Source organism: Pristiophorus japonicus, chromosome 26 (assembly GCF_044704955.1).
Source record: "Pristiophorus japonicus isolate sPriJap1 chromosome 26, sPriJap1.hap1, whole genome shotgun sequence".
NCBI lineage: Eukaryota > Metazoa > Chordata > Chondrichthyes > Pristiophoridae > Pristiophorus > Pristiophorus japonicus.
Window position 1 is genome coordinate 7,357,778 of NC_092002.1, and position 24,777 is coordinate 7,382,554.

At 48.8% G+C, this 24,777-nt stretch overlaps 1 protein-coding gene across 1 annotated transcript in view; it reads left to right on the forward strand.

Moving 5' to 3' along the window:
- The first annotated feature begins 11,281 nt into the window (after positions 1-11,281).
- The window catches only part of LOC139239029 (myotonin-protein kinase-like), a 34,266-nt gene continuing 20,770 nt past the window's right edge, over positions 11,282-24,777 (forward strand). The window contains exon 1 of the mRNA XM_070867532.1: positions 11,282-11,441. Within this exon, the coding sequence (XP_070723633.1) occupies positions 11,282-11,441 (160 nt within the window). The remainder of the gene's footprint in view (positions 11,442-24,777) is intronic.

Consider the following 24,777-nt stretch of genomic DNA (forward strand, 5'->3'; position numbering starts at 1 on the left):
TCCAGTTTTGAGAAGATCTGACCACCTGTCAGTGTTGTGAACAAATCTTCTATATTCGGCAATGTATTGGGGACATTACCCTCTAGAACCTGGTTTACGGTTACTTTATAATCACCACACAATCTTACCTTACCATCGGACTTAGGTACAACAACAATGTGTGTAGCCCAATTACATTGATCTATCTTACAAATAATGTTCTCAATCTCTAGTCTTTTGAGTTCTTGCTCAACTTTCTCCTTCAGTGCATATGGTGCAGAATGTGACTTGTAGTAAACCGATCTAGCATCCTTCTGTACCCTGACACTCGCCTTGAAGCCTTGGATCGGACTGCCCGTTTCACAGAACACCTTCGGATACTTCTTGATAACATCATCCATTGATGAAAATCTCGCTTCCACACAGAAAATCTTACTCCAATCCAGCTTCAGTGAGCTCAACCAGTTTCTTCCTAGTAATGCAGGCTTGTCTCCTTTCACTACTATTAGAGACAAGTTCTGAAATTGATCTTTATATTTCACCAGTACGGTGATACAACTAACCACAGGAATTTTCTCTCCCGAGTAGCCTCGCAGCTCTATCATGGATTTCTCCGGTTGGAAATCACGCAATTTGTTGAGGTACAGCAACTCCGGTACTACACTCACGGATGCACCCATGTCAATTTCCATTGGTATCTTGAATCCCGCAACATCTATGTGGATTTTGATGCTTTCCGAATCGCTGTCCGTTAACCTTGTGGTCCTGATGACGTGTGACTCTAACATCTCCTCGTCCTGTTGTTGTTCTTCCATGCTATGTAGTCTCTTGGGATTTCTACTCATAGCTTTGAATGCTGGACTCATAGCTTTGAAAGCTGGTTTACCCTTCAGTCGGCATGCCTTTGCAAGATGCCCAGTCTTTCTGCAGAAAAAACACTCTGCCTTCACGTATGGACAACTTTGAGCAATGTGTTGTCCCAGGCACCTTTCGCACGACTTCGATGCTCTGTTAAAATTTCCAGTTTCTGAGACTTTGGGACCCCACCGTTTTTTACTTTGAACCTGCAGGTGATTTACCTCGGTTGACTGATGACCATAATTATTATTTAATTCTCGGAAATATTGTTCGGCCATGCCCATCGACCTCGCTGTCTGACAAGCAATCTTAAAAGTCAAGTCATCCGTCATCAATAACTTCCTTCTGATCGCATCATTTTTCACCCCACAAACAAAATGATCCCATAATGCTCGGTTTTGAAAGTTTCCAAAATTACAGTGCATCGATAGCTTTTTTAATGCTACGACATAATCACTGATACTTACATCAGCCTTTTGATTCCGAATCCCGAAACAATAGCTTTCAGCAATTTCTAACAGTTTGGGGTTATTCTGCTGCTCCAGCTTCGTTTAAAGTCTCTTTAAGCATTGTGTCCTTTGGCTCGTCAGGCACAAGCAGATTTACAAGAGTGTCATATAATTGCGGACCTGCCTTCGATAAGAAGATCGCTTTTTTACGTTCCAACACAGCCTGGTTCTGGACTGCATTGTCTGGAACTTCGATTATGTTATTTGCAGTGAAATACATTTCTAGCCAATCCACATATGCTTTAAAACGTTCCCAGCCGTGTCTATATTCCCCCAAATGTCCGATTACACCTGCCATTTTAATCTCTAGCTGTTCACACCGTGTGCTGTATTTTACCTTGGATTTTGTAGCTTTTTTCCAAAGACAGAAACTTCCAAAGTCTCTCTGTCGGCTGGCTGAATCCTTCACCAACAAAATTTAAGCTTTAAATCATCCGAAAAATCCCATCTCAATCGCCAAATGTGATATCTTCACAGAACACAGCACACACAGCTCCTAACATGGCAGGCAGCTCTCTCGGAAGCCTCCGGAAATCTGCCTGGTTCTATTTATTATTAACCCTGCACTTGCAGTACACAATACGTCCACATCCATAGTGTGGAGCTACAAACATTACAAACTTACAGACATTTCAATTCTGACGGGACTGGACAGGTTAGATGCGGGAAGAATGTTCCCAATGTTGGGGAAGTCCAGAACCAGAGACATAGTCTTAGGATAAGGGGTAGGCTATTTAGGACTGCGATGAGGAGAAACTTCTTCACTCAGAGAGTTGTAAACCTGTGGAATTCCCTGCGGCAGAGAGTTGTTGATGCCAGTTCATTGGATATATTCAAGAGGAAGTTAGATATGGCCCTTACGGCTAAGGGGATCAAGGGGTATGGAGAGAAAGCAGGAAAGGGGTACTGAGGGAATGATCAGCCACAATCTTATTGAATGGCGGTGCAGGCTCGAAGGGCTGAATGGCCTACTCCTGCATCTATTTTCTATGTTTCTATGTTTCTATGTACGGGGTGTGTACGGGGTGTGTACGGAGTGTGTACGGGGTGTGTACGGAGTGTGTACGGAGTGTGTACGGGGTGTGTACACGGTGTGTATGGAGTGTGTACGGGGTGTGTACGGGATGTGTACGGGGTGTGTACGGGGTGTGTACGGGGTGTGTACGAAGTGTGTACAGGGTGTGTACGGGGTGAGTACGGTACGGGGTGTGTATGGGGTGTGTACAGGGTGTGTACAGAGTGTGCACAGAGTGTGTACGGGGTATGTACAGGGTGAGTACGGTACGGGGTGTGTACGGAGTGTGTACGGGGTGTGTACGGGGTGTGTACGGAGTGTGTACAGGGTGTGTACAGGGTGTGTACGGGGTGTGTACGGAGTGTGTACGGGGTGTGTATGGGGTGTGTACAGGGTGTGTACAGAGTGTGTACGGGGTGTGTACGGAGTGTGTACGGAGTGTGTACAGAGTGTGTACGGGGTGTATACGGGGTGTGTACGGGGTGTGTACAGGGTGTGTATGGAGTGTGTACGGTGTGTGTACGGAGTGTGTACGGAGTGTGTACAGAGTGTGTACGGGGTGTGTACAGGGTGAGTACGGTATGGGGTGTGTACGGAGTGTGTACGGGGTGTGTACGGGGTGTGTACGGGGTGTGTACAGGGTGTGTACGGGGTGTGTACGGAGTGTGTACGGGGTGTGTATGGGGTGTGTACAGGGTGTGTACAGAGTGTGTACGGTGTGTGTACGGAGTGTGTACAGAGTGTGTACAGAGTGTGTACGGGGTGTGTATAGGGTGAGTATGGTACGGGGTGTGTACGGAGTGTGTACGGGGTGTGTACGGGGTGGGTACAGGGTGTGTACGGAGTGTGTACAGGGTGTGTACGGAGTGTGTACGGGGTGTGTATGGGGTGTGTACAGGGTGTGTACAGAGTGTGTACGGGGTGTGTACGGAGTGTGTACGGAGTGTGTACAGAGTGTGTACGGGGTGTGTACAGGGTGTGTATGGAGTGTGTACGGGGTGTGTACGGGATGTGTACGGGGTGTGTACGGGGTGAGTACAGGGTGTGTACGGGGTGTGTACGGGGTGTGTACAGGGTGAGTACGGTACGGAGTGTGTACGGAGTGTGTACGGGGTGTGTACGGGGTGTGTACGGGGTGTGTACAGAGTGTGTACAGGGTGTGTACAGGGGTGTGTACGGGGTGTGTACAGGGTGTGTACGGAGTGTGTACGGAGTGTGTACGGTGTGTGTACGGGGTGTGTACGGGGTGTGTACGGAGTGTGAACGGGGTGTGTATGGGGTGTGTACGGAGTGTGCACGGAGTGTGTACGGAGTGTGTACGGGGTGTGTACAGGGTGTGTACGGAGTGTGTACGGTGTGTGTACGGAGTGTGTACGGAGTGTGTACAGAGTGTGTACGGGGTGTGTACAGGGTGAGTACGGTATGGGGTGTGTACGGAGTGTGTACGGGGTGTGTACGGGGTGTGTACGGGGTGTGTACAGGGTGTGTACAGGGTGTGTACGGGGTGTGTACGGAGTGTGTACGGGGTGTGTATGGGGTGTGTACAGGGTGTGTACAGAGTGTGTACGGTGTGTGTACGGAGTGTGTACAGAGTGTGTACAGAGTGTGTACGGGGTGTGTATAGGGTGAGTACGGTACGGGGTGTGTACGGAGTGTGTACGGGGTGTGTATGGGGTGTGTACAGGGTGTGTACGGAGTGTGTACGGGGTGTGTACGGAGTGTGTACGGAGTGTGTACAGAGTGTGTACGGGGTGTGTACAGGGTGTGTATGGAGTGTGTACGGGGTGTGTACGGGATGTGTACGGGGTGTGTACGGGGTGAGTACAGGGTGTGTACGGGGTGTGTACGGGGTGTGTACAGGGTGAGTACGGTACGGAGTGTGTACGGAGTGTGTACGGGGTGTGTACGGGGTGTGTACGGGGTGTGTACGGAGTGTGTACAGGGTGTGTACAGGGGTGTGTACGGGGTGTGTACAGGGTGTGTACGGAGTGTGTACGGAGTGTGTACGGTGTGTGTACGGGGTGTGTACGGGGTGTGTACGGAGTGTGAACGGGGTGTGTATGGGGTGTGTACGGAGTGTGCACGGAGTGTGTACGGAGTGTGTACGGGGTGTGTACAGGGTGTGTACAGAGTGTGTACGGGGTGTGTACGGAGTGTGTACTGAGTGTGTACGCGGTGTGTACGGGGTGTGTACGGGGTGTGTACGGAGTGTGTACAGAGTGTGTACGGGGTGTGTACAGGGTGTGTACGGAGTGTGTGCAGGGTGTGTACGGGGTGTGTACGGAGTGTGTACAGAGTGTGTACGGGGTGTGTGCGGGGTGTGTGCGGGGTGTGTACAGAGTGTGTACGGAGTGTGTACGGGGTGTGTACAGGGTGTGTACGGAGTGTGTACAGGGTGTGTACAGAGTGTGTACAGAGTGTGTACAGAGTGTGTACGGGGTGTGTACGGGGTGTGTACGGGGTGTGTACGGGGTGTGTACGGGGTGTATACGGAGTGTGTACGGAGTGTGTACGGGGTGTGTACGGAGTGTGTACGGAGTGTGTACGGAGTGTGTACGGAGTGTGTACAGGGTGTGTACGGGGTGTGTACGGGGTGTGTACGGGGTGTGTACGGGGTGTGTACAGAGTGTGTACAGAGTGTGTACGGGTGTGTACGGGGTGTGTACGGACCCGAGAAGGCCCTGCACAATGTACATGCGCTGGAAACCGGCTTTTCCGATGTATCAAGCTCTGGCTTGACAGATCCTCCATGTCCCCACTGCCAGGACATTTGCACGGGCAAAATTGCGGTATTTACCCATCTCTTGCCTGGCGGATGTCCTGAAAACGCTTGCGCCTGATAAAAGCAAGCATATAGCCAACTTTTACAGTATTAATTACACGATATAAATGCAGGCTGTTGTTGCCACAATGAGTCTCTTTATTATTGATGCTTTTTAACTGGTTAACAAAGACCCTTTATGGGACCTTTCTCAGGCCCCAATCCATGTATTTCTTTCATTACCAACAAGGCCCTGATCAACAGGGACAACTTGACAGATTGGATATCTGACGGACCGCGTTGCGGAATTGGAGCTGAGGGTGGATTCACTCTGGAGCATCCACGATGCTGAGAATGACGTGAGTAGCACGTGTAGCGAGTTGGTCTTACTGCAGTTGAAGGGTCCACAGCCAGATAGGGAATGGAAGACCAGCAGAAAGAGCAGTGCAAGGAAGGTAGTGCAGGGGTCCCTTGTGGTCATCCCCCTGCAAAACAGATACATCGCTTTGGGTACTGTTGAGGGGGATGACTCATCAGGGGAGGGCAGCAGCAGCCAAGTTCATGGCACCGTGGCTGGCTCTGTTGCACGGGAGGGCAGGAAAAAGAGTGGGAGAGCGATAGTGATAGGGGATTCAATTGTAAGGGGAATAGATAGGCGTTTCTGCGGCCGCAACCGAGACTCCAGGATGGTATGTTGCCTCCCTGGTGCAGGGGTCAAGGATGTCTCGGAGCGGGTGCAGGACATTCTGAAAAGGGAGGGAGAACAGCCAGTTGTCGTAGTGCACATTGGTACCAACGACATAGGTTAAAAAAAGGGATGAGGTCCTACGAGACGAATTGAAGGAGCTAGGAGCTAAATTAAAAAGTAGGACCTCAAAAGTAGTAATCTCGGGATTGCTACCAGTGCCACATGATAGTCAGAGTAGGAATCGCAGGATAGCTCAGATGAATACGTGGCTTGAGCAGTGGTGCAGCAGGGAGGGATTCAAATTCCTGGGGCATTGGAACCGGTTCTGGGGGAGGTGGGACCAGTACAAACCAGACGGTCTGCACCTGGGCAGGACCGGAACCAATGTCCTAGGGGGAGTGTTTGCTAGTGCTGTTGGGGAGGAGTTAAACTAATATGGCAGGGGGATGGGAACCAATGCAGGGAGACAGAGGGAAACAAAAAGGAGACAGAAGCAGAAGACAGAAAGGAGATGAGTAAAAGTGGAGGGCAGAGAAACCCAAGGCAAAAAACAAAAAGGGCCACTGTACAGCAAAATTCTAAAGGGTCAAAGTGTAACAAAAAGGCAAGCCTAAAAGCTCGGTGCCTCAATGCGAGGAATATTCGGAACCCAGGAGAGGGCTCTGAGCTAGTTAGAGTGGGTGAGAGCTCAGATGAACAGGACCCCAAGAAAGAATGCAAAAGGCAGGAGGCAACAGAGCAGAGTAGCACTGGGGTAAGTGTAAACCACAAGGTAATAGGAAGGGACAATATGTATGAATATAAAGGGGCTTCAGGAGGGGTCAAAACCAAAAATCATGGTTTAAAAACTAGTATTAAAACACTCTACCTAAACGCACGCAGCATTCGAAATAAAATAAATGAGTTGACGGCACAAATCATTACAAATGGGTATGATTTGGTGGCCATTACAGAAACGTGGTTGCAGGGTGGTCAAGACTGGGAATTAAACACACAGGGGTATCTGACAATTTGGAAGGATAGACAAGAAGGGAAAGGAGGTGGGGTAGCTCTGTTAATAGAGGATGATATCAAGGCAGTTGTGAGAGGTGATATTGGCTCTAATGAACAAAATGTTGAATCATTGTGGGTGGAGATTAGAGATAGTAAGGGGAAAAAGTCACTGGTGGGCGTAGTTTATAGGCCCCCAAATAATAACTTCACGGTGGGGCGGACAATAATCAAGGGAATAATGGAGGCATGTGAAAAAGGAATGGCAGTAATCATGGGGGATTTTAACCTACATATCGATTGGTCAAATCAAATCGCACGGGGTAGCCTAGAGGAGGAATTCATAGAATGCATACGGGATTGTTTCTTAGAACAGTATGTTACAGAACCTACAAGGGAGCAAGCTATCTTAGATCTGGTCCTGTGTAATGAGACAGGAATAATAAACGATCTCCTAGTAAAAGATCCTCTCGGAATGAGTGATCACAGTATGGTTGAATTTGTAATACAGATTGAGGGTGAGGAAGTAGTGTCTCAAACGAGCGTACTATGTTTAAACAAAGGGGACTACAGTGGGATGAGGGCAGAGTTAGCTAAAGTAGACTGGGAACACAGACTAAACGGTGGCACAATTGAGGAACAGTGGAGGACTTTTAAGGAGCTCTTTCATAGTGCTCAACAAAAATATATTCCAGTGAAAAAGAAGAGCAGTGAGAGAAGGGATAATCAGCCGTGGATAACCAAGGAAATAAAGGAGAGTATCAAATTAAAAACCAATGCGTATAAGGTGGCCAAGGTTAGTGGGAAAATAGAAGATTGGGAAAATTTTAAACGACAGCAAAGAATGACTAAGAAAGCAATAAAGAAAGGAAAGATAGATTACAAAAGTAAACTTGCGCAAAACATAAAAACAGATAGTAAAAGCTTTTACCGATATATAAAACAGAAGAGAGTGACTAAAGTAAATGTTGGTCCCTTAGAAGATGAGAAGGGGGATTTAATAATGGGAAATGTGGAAATGGCTGAGACCTTAAACAATTATTTTGCTTTCATCTTCACAGTGGAAGGCACAAAAACCATGCCAAAAATTGTTGGTCACAGGAATGTGGGAAGGGAGGACCTTGAGACAATCACTATCACTAGGGAGGTAGTGCTGGACAGGCTAATGGGACTCAAGGTAGACAAGTCCCCTGGTCCTAATGAAATGCATCTCAGGGTATTAAAAGAGATGGCGGAAGTTATAGCAGATGCATTCGTTATAATCTACCAAAATTCTCTGGACTCTGGGGAGGTACCAGCGGATTGGAAAGCAGCTAATGTAACGCGTCTGTTTAAAAAAGGGGGCAGACAAAAGGCAGGTAACTATAGGCCGGTTAGTTTAACATCTGTAGTGGGGAAAATGCTTGAAGCTATCATTAAGGAAGAAATAGCGGGACATCTGGATAGGAATAGTGCAATCAAGCAGACGCAGCATGGATTCATGAAGGGGAAATCATGTTTAATTAATTTACTGGAATTCTTTGCGGATATAACGAGCATGGTGGATAGAGGTGTACCGATGGATGTGATATATTTAGATTTCCAAAAGGCATTCGATAAGATGCCACACAAAAGGTTACTGCAGAAGATAAAGGTGCGCGGAGTCAGAGGAAATGTATCAGCATGGATAGAGAATTGGCTGGCGAACAGAAAGCAAAGAGTCGGGATAAATGGGTCCTTTTCGGGTTGGAAATCGGTGGTTAGTGGTGTGCCACAGGGATCGGTGCTGGGACCACAACTGTTTACAATATACATAGATGACCTGGAAGAGGGGACAGAGTGTTGTGTAACAAAATTTGCAGATGACACAAAGATTAGTGAGAAAGCAGGTTGTGCAGAGGACACAGAGAGGCTGCAAAGAGATTTAGATAGGTTAAGCGAATGGGCTAAGGTTTGGCAGATGGAATACAATGTCGGAAAATGTGAGGTCATCCACCTTGGAAAAAAACACAGTAAAAGGGAATATTATTTGAATGCGGAGAAATTACAACATGCTGCGGTGCAGAGGGACCTGGGGGTCCTTGTGCATGAATCCCAAAAAGTTAGTTTGCAGGTGCAGCAGGTAATCAGGAAGGCGAATGGAATGTTGGCCTTCATTGCGAGAGGGATGGAGTACAAAAGCAGGGAGGTCCTGCTGCAACTGTACAGGATATTGGTGAGGCTGCACCTGGAGTACTGCGTGCAGTTTTGGTCACCTTACATAAGGAAGGATATACTAGCCTTGGAGGGGGTACAGAGATGATTCACTGGGCTGATTCCGGAGATGAGGGGGTTACCTTATGATGATAGATTGAGTAAACTGGGTCTTTACTCGTTGGAGTTCAGAAGGATGAGGGGTGATCTTATTGAAACATTTAAAATCATGAAAGGGATAGACAAGATAGAGGCAGAGAGGTTGTTTCCACTGGTCGGGGAGACTAGAATTACGGGGCACAGCCTCAAAATACGGGGGAGCCAATTTAAAACCGAGTTGAGAAGGAATTTCTTCTCCCAGAGGGTTGTGAATCTGTGGAATTCGCTGCCCAAGGAAGCAGTTGAGGCTAGCTCATTGAATGTATTCAAATCACAGATAGATAGATTTTTAACCAATAAGGGAATTAAGGGTTACGGGGAGAGGGCGGGTACGTGGAGCTGAGTCCAAGGCCAGATTAGCCATGATGTTGTTGAGTGGCGGAGCAGGCTCGAGGGGCTAGATGGCCTACTCCTGTTCCTAATTCTTATGTTCTTATGTTCTTATGATATGAAGTCGAACTGAAGCCAGTCATCTTAAGCTCTGCCCCATCCCAGGACCTGGAGTCTTGACAGCCTTCTGGACTCAACATCAAGTTCAACAACTTCAGAGCATAACCTCTGGCCATTTTTGGCTCCCTTTCTCCCCCCGACTTTATGTTTTCTTTCTCTCCTTTTTTTCCTCTTTGTCTAAAATGGCAGCTGGTCATTACTCTGCCATTCACAACCTATCTAGACTAACCTTTTCCTAACTCCGGCCATTACCATTTCAATTCGGCCCACCATCCCTTTTGTCTCTCTAATCTCTCCTGCCTTCCACCCTATAGGCCTGTATTCACTGGAGTTTAGAAGAATGAGAGGGGATCTCATAGAAACATATAAAATTCTGACGGGATTAGACAGGTTAGATGCAGGAAGAATGTTCCCGATGTTGGGGAAGTCCAGAACCAGGGGTCACAGTCTAAGGATAAGGGGTAAGCCATTTTGGACCGAGATGAGGAGAAACTTCTTCACCCAGAGAGTGGTGAACCTGTGGAATTCCCTACCACAGTGAGTTGTTGAGGCCAGTTCATTAGATATATTCAAAAGGGAGTTAGATGTGGCCCTTACAGCTAAAGGGATCAAGGGGTATAGAGAGAAAGCAAGAATGGGGTCCTGAAGTTGCATGATCAGCCATGATCATATTGAATAGTGGTGCAGGCTCGAAGGGCCGAATGGCCTACTCCTGCACCTATTTTCTATGTTTCTATGTTTCTATGTATGTAACCCCGTGCTGTACCTGCCCTGGAAGTGTTTGAAGGGACAGTGTAGAGGGAGCTTTACTCTGTATCTAACTCATGCTGTACCTGCCCTGTGAGTGTTTGATGGGACAGTGTAGAGGGAGCTTTACTCTGTATCTAACCCCGTGCTGTACCTGCCCTGTGAGTGTTTGATGGGACAGTGTAGAGGGAGCTTTACTCTGTATCTAATCCCGTGCTGTACCTGACCTGGGAGTATTTGATGGGACAGTGTAGAGAGAGCTTTACTCTGTATCTAACCCCGTACTGTACCTGCCCTGGGAGTGTTTGATGGGATAGTGTAGAGGGAGCTTTACTCTGTATCTAACCCCGTACTGTACCTGCCCTGGGAGTGTTTGATGGGATAGTGTAGAGGGAGCTTTACTCTGTATCTAACCCCATGCTGTACCTGCCCTGGGAGTGTTTGATGGGACAGTGTAGAGGGAGCTTTACTCTGTATCTAACCCCCTGTACCCGCCCTGGGAGTGTTTGATGGGACAGTGTCGAGGGAGCTTTACTCTGTATCTAACCAATGTGTGATTTGCCTGCAACTAATTGATAATGGCATTGGTCACAATAAGTGTGAAAATTGCAGTCCAGTGCCCAGCATTGATAGCTATCACAACAAACACAATGTTTTGCCATAGGAATATATGCTTTAAAAAAAAATTACACACTACAAAATATTAAGTGTGCAATGCTAATTCTTGCTTTAAGAGGCATGCCCGCAGGGTGTGTGAGGGGTTTATAACAGGCAACCAGTTGGTCAGTGTGCAGCAGAGGGCAAAGCAAGAGGAACGAGAGAAGGAGGGAGAAAACATCGTCCGACAAAACGGGCCAAGATAAGTTCGTCCAATTTAAAAACTCAAGGGGGGAAAATGTTCAATTATTTGCTGAATTTGTTGCATTGAAAATTTGAGTGACTCGAGGAGGGGCATGTCGGCAGAGGTGCGACTGAGGGAGCTGGAGATGCTGATTGTCACGGGGAGGTTACTGGGCATCGAGGGGCTGCTGGATGTCTTGGTTTGTGTGTTCGAGGAGCTGAGCAGTTCGTCTTTAACCGACCAGAAACACATCGTGGATTTCCTCGTGTGGGGTAAGAAAGAACGAAGGACGTACATTTCTGTCGCGCCTTTCACGACCACCGGACGTCCCAAAGCGCTTTGCAGCCAATGAAGCATTTTTTTGAGTGTGATCTCTGTTGTAATGTGGGAAAAATGCGGCAGCCAATTTGCGCACAGCAAGCTCCCAGGCTGGGTCATTGAATATATTTAAGGTGGAGATAGACAGATTTTTGAATGATAAGGGAGTCAAGGGTTATGGGGAGCTGGCGGGGAAGTGGAGTTGAGTCCATGATCGGATCAGCCATGATCTTATTGAATGGCGGAGCGGGCTCGAGGGGCCGAATGGCTGACTCCTGCTCGTATTTCTTATGTTCTTATGTCCCACAAATAGCAATGTGATAATGACCAGATCATCTGTTTTCTGTTATGCTGGTTGAGGGATAACTATTGGCCCCAGGACACCGGGAGAACTCCCTCATTTTTGAGTGTGGAAGCAAGTCATCCTCGACTCCTATGATAATGACTCCATCCTCTGTACAATACTGGAGAGAGGTGAATCGTTCCCTTATGCCCGGTGTGTTCTGTACATGTACCAGAGCCGGCACTGAGCCAGGAACGGTATCAGGCGGCACTGATAACCGTGGAGACGTAACGATGGCATGACTGCCCAATATGAAAGGTGGCTCAGCCCTTCACCAGGACTTTTCCATAACCGGAAGGCCCTGATAGCCAATCAGGTCAAAATAAACCGCTCGTTGTAGTCAGCGGTACAGAGCAGAGGGTCTCATGCTTTTTAAAAATATATATTCGTTCCTGGGATGTGGGCGTCGCTGGCAAGGCCGGCATTTTTTGCCCGTCCCTAATTGCCCCTCGAGAAGGTGGTGGTGAGTCGCCTTATAAAACGGAGTGTCTCGCTGGGCCATTTCAGAGGGCAGTTAAGGGTCAACCACGTTGCTGTGGGTCTGGAATCACATATCGGCCAGACCGGGTAAGGGCGGCAGATTTCCTTCCCTAAAGGATATTAGTGAACCCGATGGGTTTTACGACAATCCGGTAGTTTCATGGTCATTATTACTGATACTACCTTTGTTTTTCCAACTTCAAACACATACCGAGATCGCTGCCCGTGTCCTAACTCACCTCTACTCCCGTTCACCCATCAGTGCCTCGATTTTCCAGACACACAACCCTTCGAGATCTCTGCGTTCCTCTTCTACGTTACCTCACCATCGGTGGCCGTAGCCTTCTGTTGCCTGGGCCCCAAGCTCTCCTCCCTAAACCTTCCGCCTCTCTCTCTTCTCCTTTACGACGCTCCTGAAAACCTACATCTTCGACCAAGCTTCTGGTCACCTGTCTCCAATATCTCCTTATAAGAACATAAGAAATCGGAGCAGGAGTAGGTAATTCAGCCCCTCGAGCCTGCTCCGCCATTTAATACGATCATGGCTGATCCGATCATGGACTCAGCTCCACTTCCCCGCCCGCTCCCCATAACCCCTTATCCCCTTATCGTTTAAGAAACTGTCTATCTCTGTCTTAAATTTATTCAATGTCCCGGCTTCCACAGCTCTCTGAGGCAGCGAATTCCACAGATTTACAACCCTCTGAGAGAAGAAATTTCTCCTCATCTCTATATTAAAAGGGCGGCCCCTTATTCTAAGATCATGCCCACTAGTTCTAGTCTCCCCCATCAGTGGAAACATCCTCTCTGCATTCACCTTGTCAAGCCCCCTCATGATCTTATACGTTTCGATAAGATCACCTCTCATTCTTCAGAACTCCAATGAGTAGAGGCCCAACCTACTCAACCTTTCCTCATAAGTCAACCCCCTCATCTCTGGCATCAACCGAGTGAACCTTCACTGAACTGTCTCCAAAGCAAGTATATCCTTTCGTAAATATGGAAACCAAAACTGCATGCAGTATTCCAGGTGTGGCCTCACCAACACCTTATATAGCTGTAGCAAGACTTCTCTGCTTTTATACTCCATCCCCTTTGCAATAAAGGCCAAGATTCCATTGGCCTTCCTGATCACTTGCGGTACCTGCATTCTATCCTTTTGTGTTTCATGCACAAGTACCTCCAGGTCCCGCTGTACTGCAGCACTTTGCAATCTTTCTCCATTTAAATAATAACTTGCTCTTTGATTTTTTTTCCGCCAAAGTGCATGACCTCACACTTTCTGACATTATACTCCATCTGACAAATTTTTGCCCACTCACTTAGCCTGTCTATGTCCTTTTGCAGATTTTGTGTGTCCTCCTCACACATTGCTTTTTCTCCCATCTTTGTATCGTCAGCAAACTTGGCTACGTTACACTCAGTCCCTTCTTCCAAGTCGTTAATATAGACTGTAAATAGTTGGGGTCCCAGCACTGATCCCTGCGGCACCCCACTAGTTACTGGTTGGCAACCAGAGAATGAACCATTTATCCCAACTCTCTGTTCTCTGTTATTTAGCCAATCCGCTATCTATGCTAATATATTACCCCCAACCCTGTGAACTTTTATCTTGTGCAGTAACCTTTTATGTGGCACCTTGTCAAATGCCTTCTGGAAGTCCAAATACACCACATCCACTGGTTCCCCTTTATCTACCCTGTTCGTTACATCCTTGAAGAATTCCAGCAAATTTGTCAAACATGACTTCTCCTTCATAAATCCATGCTGACTCTGCCTGACCGAGTGTTGCTTTTCCAAATGTCCTGCTACTGCTTCTTTAATAATGGACTCCAACATTTTCCCAACCACAGATGTTAGGCTAACTGGTCTATAGTTTCCTGCTTTTTGTCTGCCTCCATTTTTAAATAGGGACGTTACATTTGCAGTTTTCCAATCTGCTGGGACCTCCCCAGAATCCAGGGAATTTTGGTAAATTACAACCAATGCATCCACTATCCCTGCTGCTACTTCTCTTAAGACCCTAGGATGCAAGCCATCAGGTCCAGGGGATTTATCTGCCTTTAGTCCCATTATCTTACTGAGTACCACCTCCTTAGTGATTGTGATTGTGTTAAGTTCCTCCACTGCTATAGCCCCTTGACTATCCACTGTTGGAATATTGTTAGTGTCCTCTATCGTAAAGGCTGATATTTGTTCAGAGTTTCTGCTACCTCTATGTTCCCCGGTCTCGGCATCTAAGGGACCAACCTTTTCCTTTTTATAACCCTACAGAAACTCTTGCTCTTATGTGGCTCGGTGTCAAATTCTGTTCGATAACGCTGCTGTGAAGCGCCTTGGGTTGTTTTGAACATAAGAACATAAGAACATAAGAATTAGGAACAGGAGTAGGCCATCTAGCCCCTCGAGCCTGCTCCGCCATTCAATAAGATCATGGCTGATCTGGTCGTGGACTCAGCTCCACTTACCCGCCCGCTCCCCATAACCCTTAATTCCCTTATTGGTTAAAAATCTATCTATCTGTGACTTGAAAACATTCAATGAGCTAGCCTCAACTGCTTCCTTGGGCAGAGAATTCCACAGATTCACAACCCTCTGGGAGAAGAAATTCCTTCTCAACTCGGTTTTAAATTGGCTCCCCCGTATTTTGAGGCTGTGCCCCGTAATTCTAGTCTCCCCGACCAGTGGAAACAACCTCTCTGCCTCTATCTTGTCTATCCCTTTCATTATTTTAAATGTTTCAATAAGATCACCCCTCATCCTTCTGAACTCCAACGAGTAAAGACCCAGTCTACTCAATTTATCATCATAAGGTAACCCCCTCATCTCCGGAATCAGCCTAGTGAATCGTCTCTGTACCCCCTCCAAAGCTAGTATATCCTTCCTTAAGTAAGGTGACCAAAACTGCACGCAGTACTCCAGGTGCAGCCTCACCAATACCCTGTACAGTTGCAGCAGGACCTCTCTGCTTTTGTACTCCATCCCTCTCGCAATGAAGGCCAACATTCCATTCGCCTTCCTGATTACCTGCTGCACCTACAAACTAACTTTTTGGGATTCATGCACAAGGACCCCCAGGTCCCTCTGCACTGTAACATGTTGTAATTTCTCCCCATTCAAATAATATTCCCTTTTACTGTTTTTTTTCCAAGGTGGATGACCTCACACTTTCCGACATTGTATTCCATCTGCCAAACCTTAGCCCATTCGCTTAACCTATCCAAATCTCTTAGCAACCTCTCTGTGTCCTCTACACAACCCGCTTTCCCACTAATCTTTGTGTCATCTGCAAATTTTGTTACATTACATTCTGTCCCCTCTTCCAGGTCATCTATGTATATTGTAAACAGTTGTCTACCCAGCACCGATCCCTGTGGCACACCACTAACCACCGATTTCCAACCCGAAAAGGACCCATTTATCCCGACTCTCTGCTTTCTGTTAGCCAGCCAATTCTCGATCCATGCTAATACATTTCCTCTGACTCCGCGTACCTTTATCTTCTGCAGTAACCTTTTGTGTGGCACCTTATCGAATGCCTTTTGGAAATCCAAATACACCACATCCATCGGTACACCTCTATCCACATGCTCGTTATATCCTCAAAGAATTTCAGTAATTTACTATGTTAAAGGTGCTATATAAAGTTATTGTTGTTGGTGGTCTGGGTCGGGTCAGTACTCACAGTCCATTTGTCCGAACTGTCCTCAGCACCCCTAGATTAATGAAAAAAAGACTTGCATTTCTATAGCGCCTTTCACAAGCATTGGGTGTCTCAAAACGCTTTGCAGCCAATGAAGTACTTGTTGGACTGCAGTCACTGTTGTAATGTGGGAAATGCGGCAGCCAACTTTCGCAAAGCAAGCTCCCACAAACAACAATGTGATAATGACCCAGATCTGTTTTTGTTATGTTGATTGAGTGATAAATATTGGCCCCAGGACACCGGGGAGAACTCCCCTGCTCTTCTTCGAAATAGAGGCCATGGGATCTTTTATGTCCACCTGAGAGAGCAGACGGGGCCTCGGTTTAACGTCTCATCCAAAAGACAGCACCTCCGACAGTGCGGCACTCCCTCAGCACTGCACTGGGAGTGTCAGCCTAGATTTGTTGTGCTCAAGTTCCTAGAGTGGGACTCGAACCCACAACCTTCTACAAAAGAACATAAGAAATAGGAGCAGGAGTAGGCCATACGGCCCCTCGAGCCTGCTCCGCCATTTAAGACGATCAAGGCTGATCTGATCATGGACTCAGGTCCACTTCCCTGCCCGCTCCCCATAAGCCCTTATCCCCTTATCGGTTAAGAAACTGTCTATCTCTGTCTTAAATCTTGCGACTCAGAGGCGAGAGTGCTGCCCACTGAGCCACGGCTGACACTGACAGTGGGTGTGAAAGTCCACCATTTCTGCCCTGGATCGCAGTCTGGTGGGTGCTGCTGGCAAACGCACGAACGACCGGCGAGGACAGCAGCGGGCTTGGCCGCGACGCACCCCGCGGTCCAACAACCGGCCGAAGCTTGCACGCTAACGGGCGGGTCACTCGAGCTGGAGGGCGGCCAGTGACGACGGCGAGGGGAGGAGGTTGTGGGGGGGTGGGGGAGGGGGGAAAGGGCGGCTGTCAAGCGATGGGTTTAAATCCGCAAACAGAAACTCGGCCACTCCCTCGCTGGCTTAGCACTGCAGAGTTGGAGCCGGGCCAAGTATTCAAGATGCCGGGATTAAGCGCCCGACGTCATTAACACACGATGACTTCACTCTTCCCTCAGCAGCTGTCCTTGCCCGTCAGCAGAAGTGGTCCGGACTTCAGCACAGGTCACATTTTATCACTTCCCCTCCCATCATCATCATCGGCAGTCCCTCGCGATCGAGGAAGACTTGCTTCCACTCTTAACATGAGTCCTTAGGTGGCTGAACAGTCCGATATGAGAGCCACAGTCCCTGTCACAGGTGGGACAGACAGTGGTTGAGGGAAGGGGAGGGTGGGACAGGTTTTCCGCACGCTCCTTCCGCTCACTGCGCTTGGTTTCTGCATGCTCTCGGCGACGAGACCCGAGGTACTCAGCGCCCTCCCGGATGCACTTCTTCCACTTAGGGCGGCTTTTAGCCAGGGACTCCCAGGTGTCGGTGGGGATGTTGTACTTTATCAGGGAGGCTTTGAGGGTGCCCTTGAAGCGTTTCCTCTGCCCACCTGGGGCTCGCCTGCTGTGAAGGAGTTCCGAGTAGAGCGCTTGCTTTGGGAGTCTCGTGTCTGGCATGCGGACTGTTAGGTATACAAGAACTCCACAAGGCTGAGTACTGTCAGCTAAACTTAGTGTGACCGTAGTCTTCTTTATTACAACTCCAGAGTGCCTAAACAACCTGGCAGCCAACCTTTTATACTGGCCCTGCACGCGTGTGTGCAGGTGACCATTAGAACTCCAACAGTCGCGCCCTCTGGTGGCAAGTATTACATAGTTACATACATAACATCACTCCCCCCCCCCCCCCTCCCCCAAAGTCTTCGGTACAAGTTATTTACAAGTTGAGGCGATCCGGAGCCCTTCGCTCCCTGGTTGATTGTCTAAGTTCAAACCCTGGCGTGTGTGAGTTGGCCGGACCATTGCTGTACTGCCCCACGGCTGGTCTAACCGGACTGTCAGGAACGGTGGGTTCATCCTCGTGATTGACAGCGAGGTCGATTGTTGGTTGGGTGTGTGTTGGTGGATCATCGATGGTGATGTCCTCTTCAAGTCGTTCCTGGTTGTCAGCAAATCGCAATTTGGTCTGATCTAAATGCTTTCTGCACGTTTGGCCATTTAACAGTTTGATTATAAACACCCTATTCCCTTCCTGGGCCAAAACAGTGGCAGCAACCCACTTGGGTCCATGACCGTAATTCAGGACAAACACAGGGTCGTTAACATCAATGTCACGTGAAACAGACGCGCGACCGTGGTACATGTTCTGCCGGTGTCGCCGGGTTTCCACGTGATCATTGAGATCCAGGAGGACTAGGGAGTGCCTGGTTTTGAGGGCTCTCTTCATTAACAATTCTGCCGGGGGAACCCCGGTGAGTGAGTGGGGTCGCGTGCGGTGACTGAGCAGAATGCGAGACAAGCGGGTCTGCAGGGAGCCGTCGTCACGCATTTCATGCTCTGCTTGATTGTTTGGACTGCCCGTTCCGCTTGACCGTTAGACGCCGGGCTTAAACGGAGCTGACCTGACATGCTTGATGCCATTACGGGTCATAAACTCATTGAATTCCGAGCTGGTGAAACACGGTCCATTGTCGCTGACAAGGACGTCGGGCAGGCCATGGGTGGCGAACATGGCCCGGAGGTTTTCAATGGTGGCTGTGGACGTGCTGGATGACATTATTACACATTCAATCCATTTGGATTAAGCGTCCACTACTACTAAAAACACCTTTCCTAGAAAGGGGCCGGCAAAATCTACGTGGATCCTGGACCACGGTTTTGGGGGCCATGACCACAGACTCAATGGAGCCTCCCTTGGTGCACTGCTCAGTTGTAAGCAAGTGTTGCACTGATGCACGCATGACTCCAAGTCCGAGTCAATGCCGGGCCACCAAACATGCGACCTGGCAATTGCCTTCATCATGACAATATCTGGGTGGGTACTGTGTAGGTCATGTATAAACGTTGCCCTGTCTTTTTTTTTAGCAAAACCACATGATTACCCCATGAGACAATCCGACTGGTTGGACATTTCATCTTTGCGTTGGTGAAGCGGCTTAATTTCATCTTGCATTTCCCCGGGAACGGCCAACCAGTTTCCATTTAGGACGCAACTCTTTACTAATGATAGCACAGGATCCTTGGCTGGTCCAGGTCCTGATCTGGCGAGCTGTGATGGGTGACCCCTCGCTCTCAAAAGCCTCCATGACCAGAAGCAAGTCTGCGGGCTGCACCAGTTCACCCCCAGTGATGGGTAATGGTAGCCGGCTGAGAGCATCGGCACAGTTTTCAGTGCCTGGTCTGTGGCAGATAACATGGTCATAAGCGGATAATGTTAGTGCCCATCTTTGGATGCGGGATGAAGCATTGGTGTTTATTCCTTTGCTCTCTGAAACTAGCAAAATTAGCAGCTTGTGGTCAGTTTCAAGCTCAAACCGAAGTCCAAATAGGTATTGGTGCATTTTCTTAACCCATGCTAACACTTCTTTCTTGACCATACTATAGTCTCTCTCAGCCTCAGACAGACTTCCAGATGCGTAAGCAACTGGTTGGAGGTTGCCCAGTACATTGGCTTGCTGTAACACACATAGCCGACCCTGTACGATGAGGCGTCACAAGCTAGCACTAAACGTTTACATGGGTCACAGTGTACAAGTAACTTATTTGAACATAGCAGGATCCTGGCCTTCTCAAAGGCTGTGTCTTGAGATTTGCCCCAAACCCAGTCCTCACCCTGACGGAGCAACATGTGCAAAGGCTCCAACAACGTGCTCAACCCGGGGAGAAAGTTACCGAAATAGTTGAGGAGCCCCAGGAACGAACGCAGCTCCGTCACATTCTGTGGTCTGGGTGCAGTCTTGATGACCTCTGTCTTTGAGTCCGTGGGCCTGATGCCACCTGCTGCAATCTTTCTCCCAAAAATTCGACTTCTGGCGCCAGGAAAACACACTTGTAGCGTTTCAGCCTGAGTCCCACTCTGTCTAGGCGACTTCGAACCTTTTCCAGGTGGTGTCACGACCAGTGATCAGGATGTCGTCTTGAAACATAACGGTGCGCGGAACAGATTTCAGAAAACTCTCCATGTTTCTCTGGAAAATGGCTGCAGCCAAGCGAATCCCGAAAGGGCGCCTGTGGTCTATAAACAGCTCTCTCTGTGTTGATGCATGTCAGTTTTCTCGAAGATTCAGCCAGCTCCTGTGTCATGTAGGCGGAGGTTAGGTCCAACTTGGTGAATGACTTCCCCCCCCCCCCCCCCCCCCGTCTAACGTTGCGAACAGGTCATCCGCCTTGGGCAGCGGGTACTGGTCCTGTAGTGAGACTCGGTTAATCGTTACCTTGTAGTCTCCGCAGATTCTGACCGTGCCATCGCTTTTCAACACCGGAACAATTGGACTGGCCCACTCTTTGAACTCGACTGGCGATATGATTCCTTCGCGTTGGAGTCTGTCCAGTTCGATCTCGACTTTCTCCCTCATCATGTACGGAACCGCCCGAGCTTTGTGATGGGCGGGCCGTGCTTCGAGGCCTAGATGGATCTGTACCTTGGCGCCTGTGAAGTTGCCGATGCCTGGTTCGAATAGCGAGGGAAACTTGCTCAGCACTTGAGCACACGAGGCGTCATCCACTGAAGGTAGTGCTTTGATGTCGTTCCAATTCCATCTAATCTTTTCTAGCCAGCTTCTGTCAAACAGCGTTGGGCCATTGCCTGGAACAATCCACAATGATAGGTCATGCACAGCTCCATCATGCGATACCTTCACTGCCGCACTTCCAATGACTGGTATGAGCTCTTTGGTGTAGGTACGCAGCTTTGCATTAATCGGGTTCAGTTTGGGCCTTTGTGCCTTATTGCCCCACAGTTTCTCGCAAGCCTTCTGGCTCATTATTGACTGACTCGCCCCCGGGCCAACTCCATGGATACTGGAACTCCATTTAATTTGACTTTCAGCATTATAGGCGGGCTCTTGGTGGTGAAGGTGTGTACCCCGTACACTTCTTCCTCGGGTTGAGTTGCCTGTGCTGCGTGATCCACGCCAGATCGATCATCCTCTGCCACGTGGTGTGTCGCAGCACGTTTGCACATTCGCTGGAGGTGCCCCATTGTTGCACAGCCTTTGCACACGTAGTGCTTGAATCGACATTGATGGGCCCGATGGTTACCCCCACACGGTGCTAATGGATTCACATTCACCCCCAATGGCGGACTCTGAGTCATCACAGGTCTTGCAGCGGCAGACGTATAGGTCCTGCCATATGCAGTCCGGCCTGCTAGTGACGTTATTTTATGCACAGTACTTGCCGGTGAGCTTCGATGTTGAGGAGATATCTGTTTGGTGTTATTGCCCGTGGCCATGCATGCCTGGGCGATCGCGATGGCCCTGCTCAGGTCGAAGGTTTTGGCAGCCAGCAGTTTTCGAAGAATGACCTCGTGGCTGATGCCCAGCACGAAAAAGTCCCAACGCAGCTCCAAAATTGCAAGGTCCCACGAGGCGTCTCAAGTCAGCGACATAATCCGCCACTTCCTGGCCCCCGGAGCGATGGTGCGTGTAAAAACGATACCTGGCCATGAGGATACTCTCCTTTGGCTTGAGGTGGTCCTGAACCAGCGTGCACAACTCTGTATATTCCTTTTCCGTTGGTTTTGTCGGTGTGAGCAGATTCTTGATGAGGCGTACATTTTAGGCCCACAGGCGGTGAGGAGAATCGCCCTGTGCTTGGCCACGTTAGTGTCTCCTTCCAGCTCGTTGGCCATGAAGTACTGGTCGAGACGCTCGACTAAAGCTTCCCAATCATCACCCTCTACGAATCTCTCTAATATTCTAACGGCAGCCATAGTTGCGTGAAGGTTCGTATTCTGTTACTTGTCGCCAATTGTTAGGTATACAAGAACGCCACAAGGTTGAGTACTGTGAGCTAAACTTAGTATGACCTTAGTCTTCTTAATTACAACTCCAGAGTGCCGAAACAACATGGCAGCCAACCTTTTATACCGGCCCTGCACAGGTGTGCAGGTGACCATTAGGACTCCAACAGTCGCGCCCTCTGGTGGTAAGAATTACATAGTTACATACATAACACGGACAATGTGGCCTGCCCAGCGGAGCTGGTCGAGTGTGGTCAGTGCTTCAATGCTGGGGATGTTGGGCCTGGTCGAGGACGCTGACGTTGGTGCGTCTGTCCTCCCGGGGGATTTGTAGGATCTTGCGGAGACATCGTTGGTGGTATTTCTCCAGCGACTTGAGGTGTCTTTCCTCCCACCATGGCCCCGGCTGCAGTTTGCACTTGGGGCAATTGGGGTAAGTGTCCTCAAATGAAAAGAAGTTCTGTTTCTGCCTGCTTCTCTCTCCTTGTCCACCTTCCCCAAAGGTCTGGTGTGCAGAAAATTACAACACATCGTGGGCTTGTGTCCGTAACAGACAGGGGAGCCGAGGTGGTATGTGTTGGCTGGCAAATCGATCATATGAACATAAGAAATAGGAGCAGGAGTCGGCCATACGGCCCCTCGAGCCTGCTCCGCCATTTAATACGATCATGGCTGATCCGATCATGGACTCAGCTCCACTTCCCCGCCTGCTCCCCATACCCCCTTATTCCCTTATCGGTTAAGAAACTGTCTATCTCTGTCTTAAATTTATTCAATGACCCAGCTTCCACAGCTCTCTGAGGCAGCGAATTCCACAGATTTACAACCCTCTGAGAGAAGAAATTCCTCCTCATCTCTGTTTTAAATGGGCGGCCCCTTATTCTAAGATTATGCCCCCTAGTTCTAGTCTCCCCCATCAGTGGAAACATCCTCTCTGCATCCACCTTGTCAAGCCCCCTCATAATCTTCTACATTTCGATAAGGTCACCTCTCATTCTTCTGAATTCCAATGAGTAGAGGCCCAACCTCCTCAACCTTTCCTCACAAATCAACCCCCTCATCTCCGGAATCAACCGAGTGAACCTTCTCTGAACTGCCTCCAAAGCAAGTGTATCCTTTCGTAAATATGGAAACCAAAACTGCACGCAGTATTCCAGGTGTGGCCTCACCAATACCCTGTATAGCTGTAGCAAGACTTCCCTGCTTTTATACTCCATCTCCTTTGCAATAAAGGCCAAGATACCATTGACATTCCTGATCACTTGCTGTACCTGCGTACTATCCTTTTGTGTTTCATGCACAATACCCCCATGGCCCGCGGAACTGTGGCACTTTGCAATCTTTCTCCATTTAAATCATGAGGGGTGAGGGGGCGATTCACAGCCAAACCAGCTCCTGCTCTCACTGACGTCCACATACGCACCCAGCTGTGGCTCAGTGGGCCATTCTCACAGTGCAGTGCCTGTACCGGCTCTTTGGGAGAGCGATCCCATTAGTCTCCCAGTACCCCCTGCTCTCTCCCCGTAGCCCCGGAAATTTTTCCTTTTCAAGTACTTATCCAATTCCCGTTTGGAAGTTACTGTTGAATCCACTTCCGTCGCCCTTCCAGGCAACGCCAGCCGTGGCTCAGTGGGCAGCACCCTCAGCTCTGAGTCAGAAGGTTGTGGGTTCGAGTCCCACTCCAGGGGCTTGATCACATGACTTGGCATGTGCACCTGAAGTGCCGTAACCCGCAGGGCTACGGACCCAGAGCTGGAAAGTGGGATTGGGCTAGATAGCTTCTTGTTGGCCAGCACGGACACGATGGGCTGAAATCGCCTCCTTCCGTGCTGTAAACTTCTATGATGCTATGGTGAAAAATCCAGGCTGACACTCCCAGTGTTGTGCTGAGGGAGCGCCGCACAGTCAGAGGTTCCGTCTTTCGGATGAGAAGCTAAACCGAGGCCCCGTCTGCTCTCTCAGGTGGATGTAAAAGATCCCACGGCCAATATTTCGCAGAAGAGCTGGGGGAGTTATCCCCCGTGTCCTGAGACCAATATTTATCCCTCGATCAACATCACTAAAAAACAGCTGATCTGGGTCATTATCACATAGAAACATAGAAAATTGGTGCAGGAGTAGGCCATTCGGCCCTTCGAGCCTGCACCACCATTCAATATGATCATCGTTGATCATGCAACTTCAGTACCCCATTCCTGCTTTCTCTCCATACCCCTTGATCCCTTTAGTCATAAGGGCCACATCTAACTCCCTTTTGAATATACCTAACGAACTGGCCTCGACAACTTTCTGTAGTAGAGAATTCCACACGTTCACAATTCTCTGAGTGAATAAGTTTCTCCTCATCTCGGTCCTAAATGGCTTACCCCTTATCCTTAGACAGTGACCCCTGGTTCTGGACTTCCCCAACATCGGGAACATTCTTCGCATCTAAAATGTCCAATCCCATCAGAATTTTATATGTTTCTATGAGATCCCCTCTCATTCTTCTAAATTCCAGTGAATATAAGCCTAGTCGATCCAGTCTTTCTTCATATGTCAGTCCTGCCATCCCGGGAATCAGTCTGGTGAACCTTCACTGCACTCCCTCAATAGCAAGAATGTCCTTCCTCAGATTAGGAGACCAAAACTAGACACAATATTCCAGGTGAGGCCTCACTAAGGCCCTGTACAACTGCAGTAAGACCTCCCTGCTCCGATACTCAATTCCTCTCGCTATGAAGACCAACATGCCGTTTGCCTTCTTCACCGCCTGCTGTACCTGCATGCCAACTTTGAATGACTGATGAACCATGACACCCAGGTCCCGTTGCACCTCCCCTTTTCCTAAACTGTCACCATTCAGATAATATTCTACCTTCGTGTTTTTGCCCCCAAAGTGGATAATCTCACATTTATCCACATTTTCCTGTATCTGCCATGCATTTT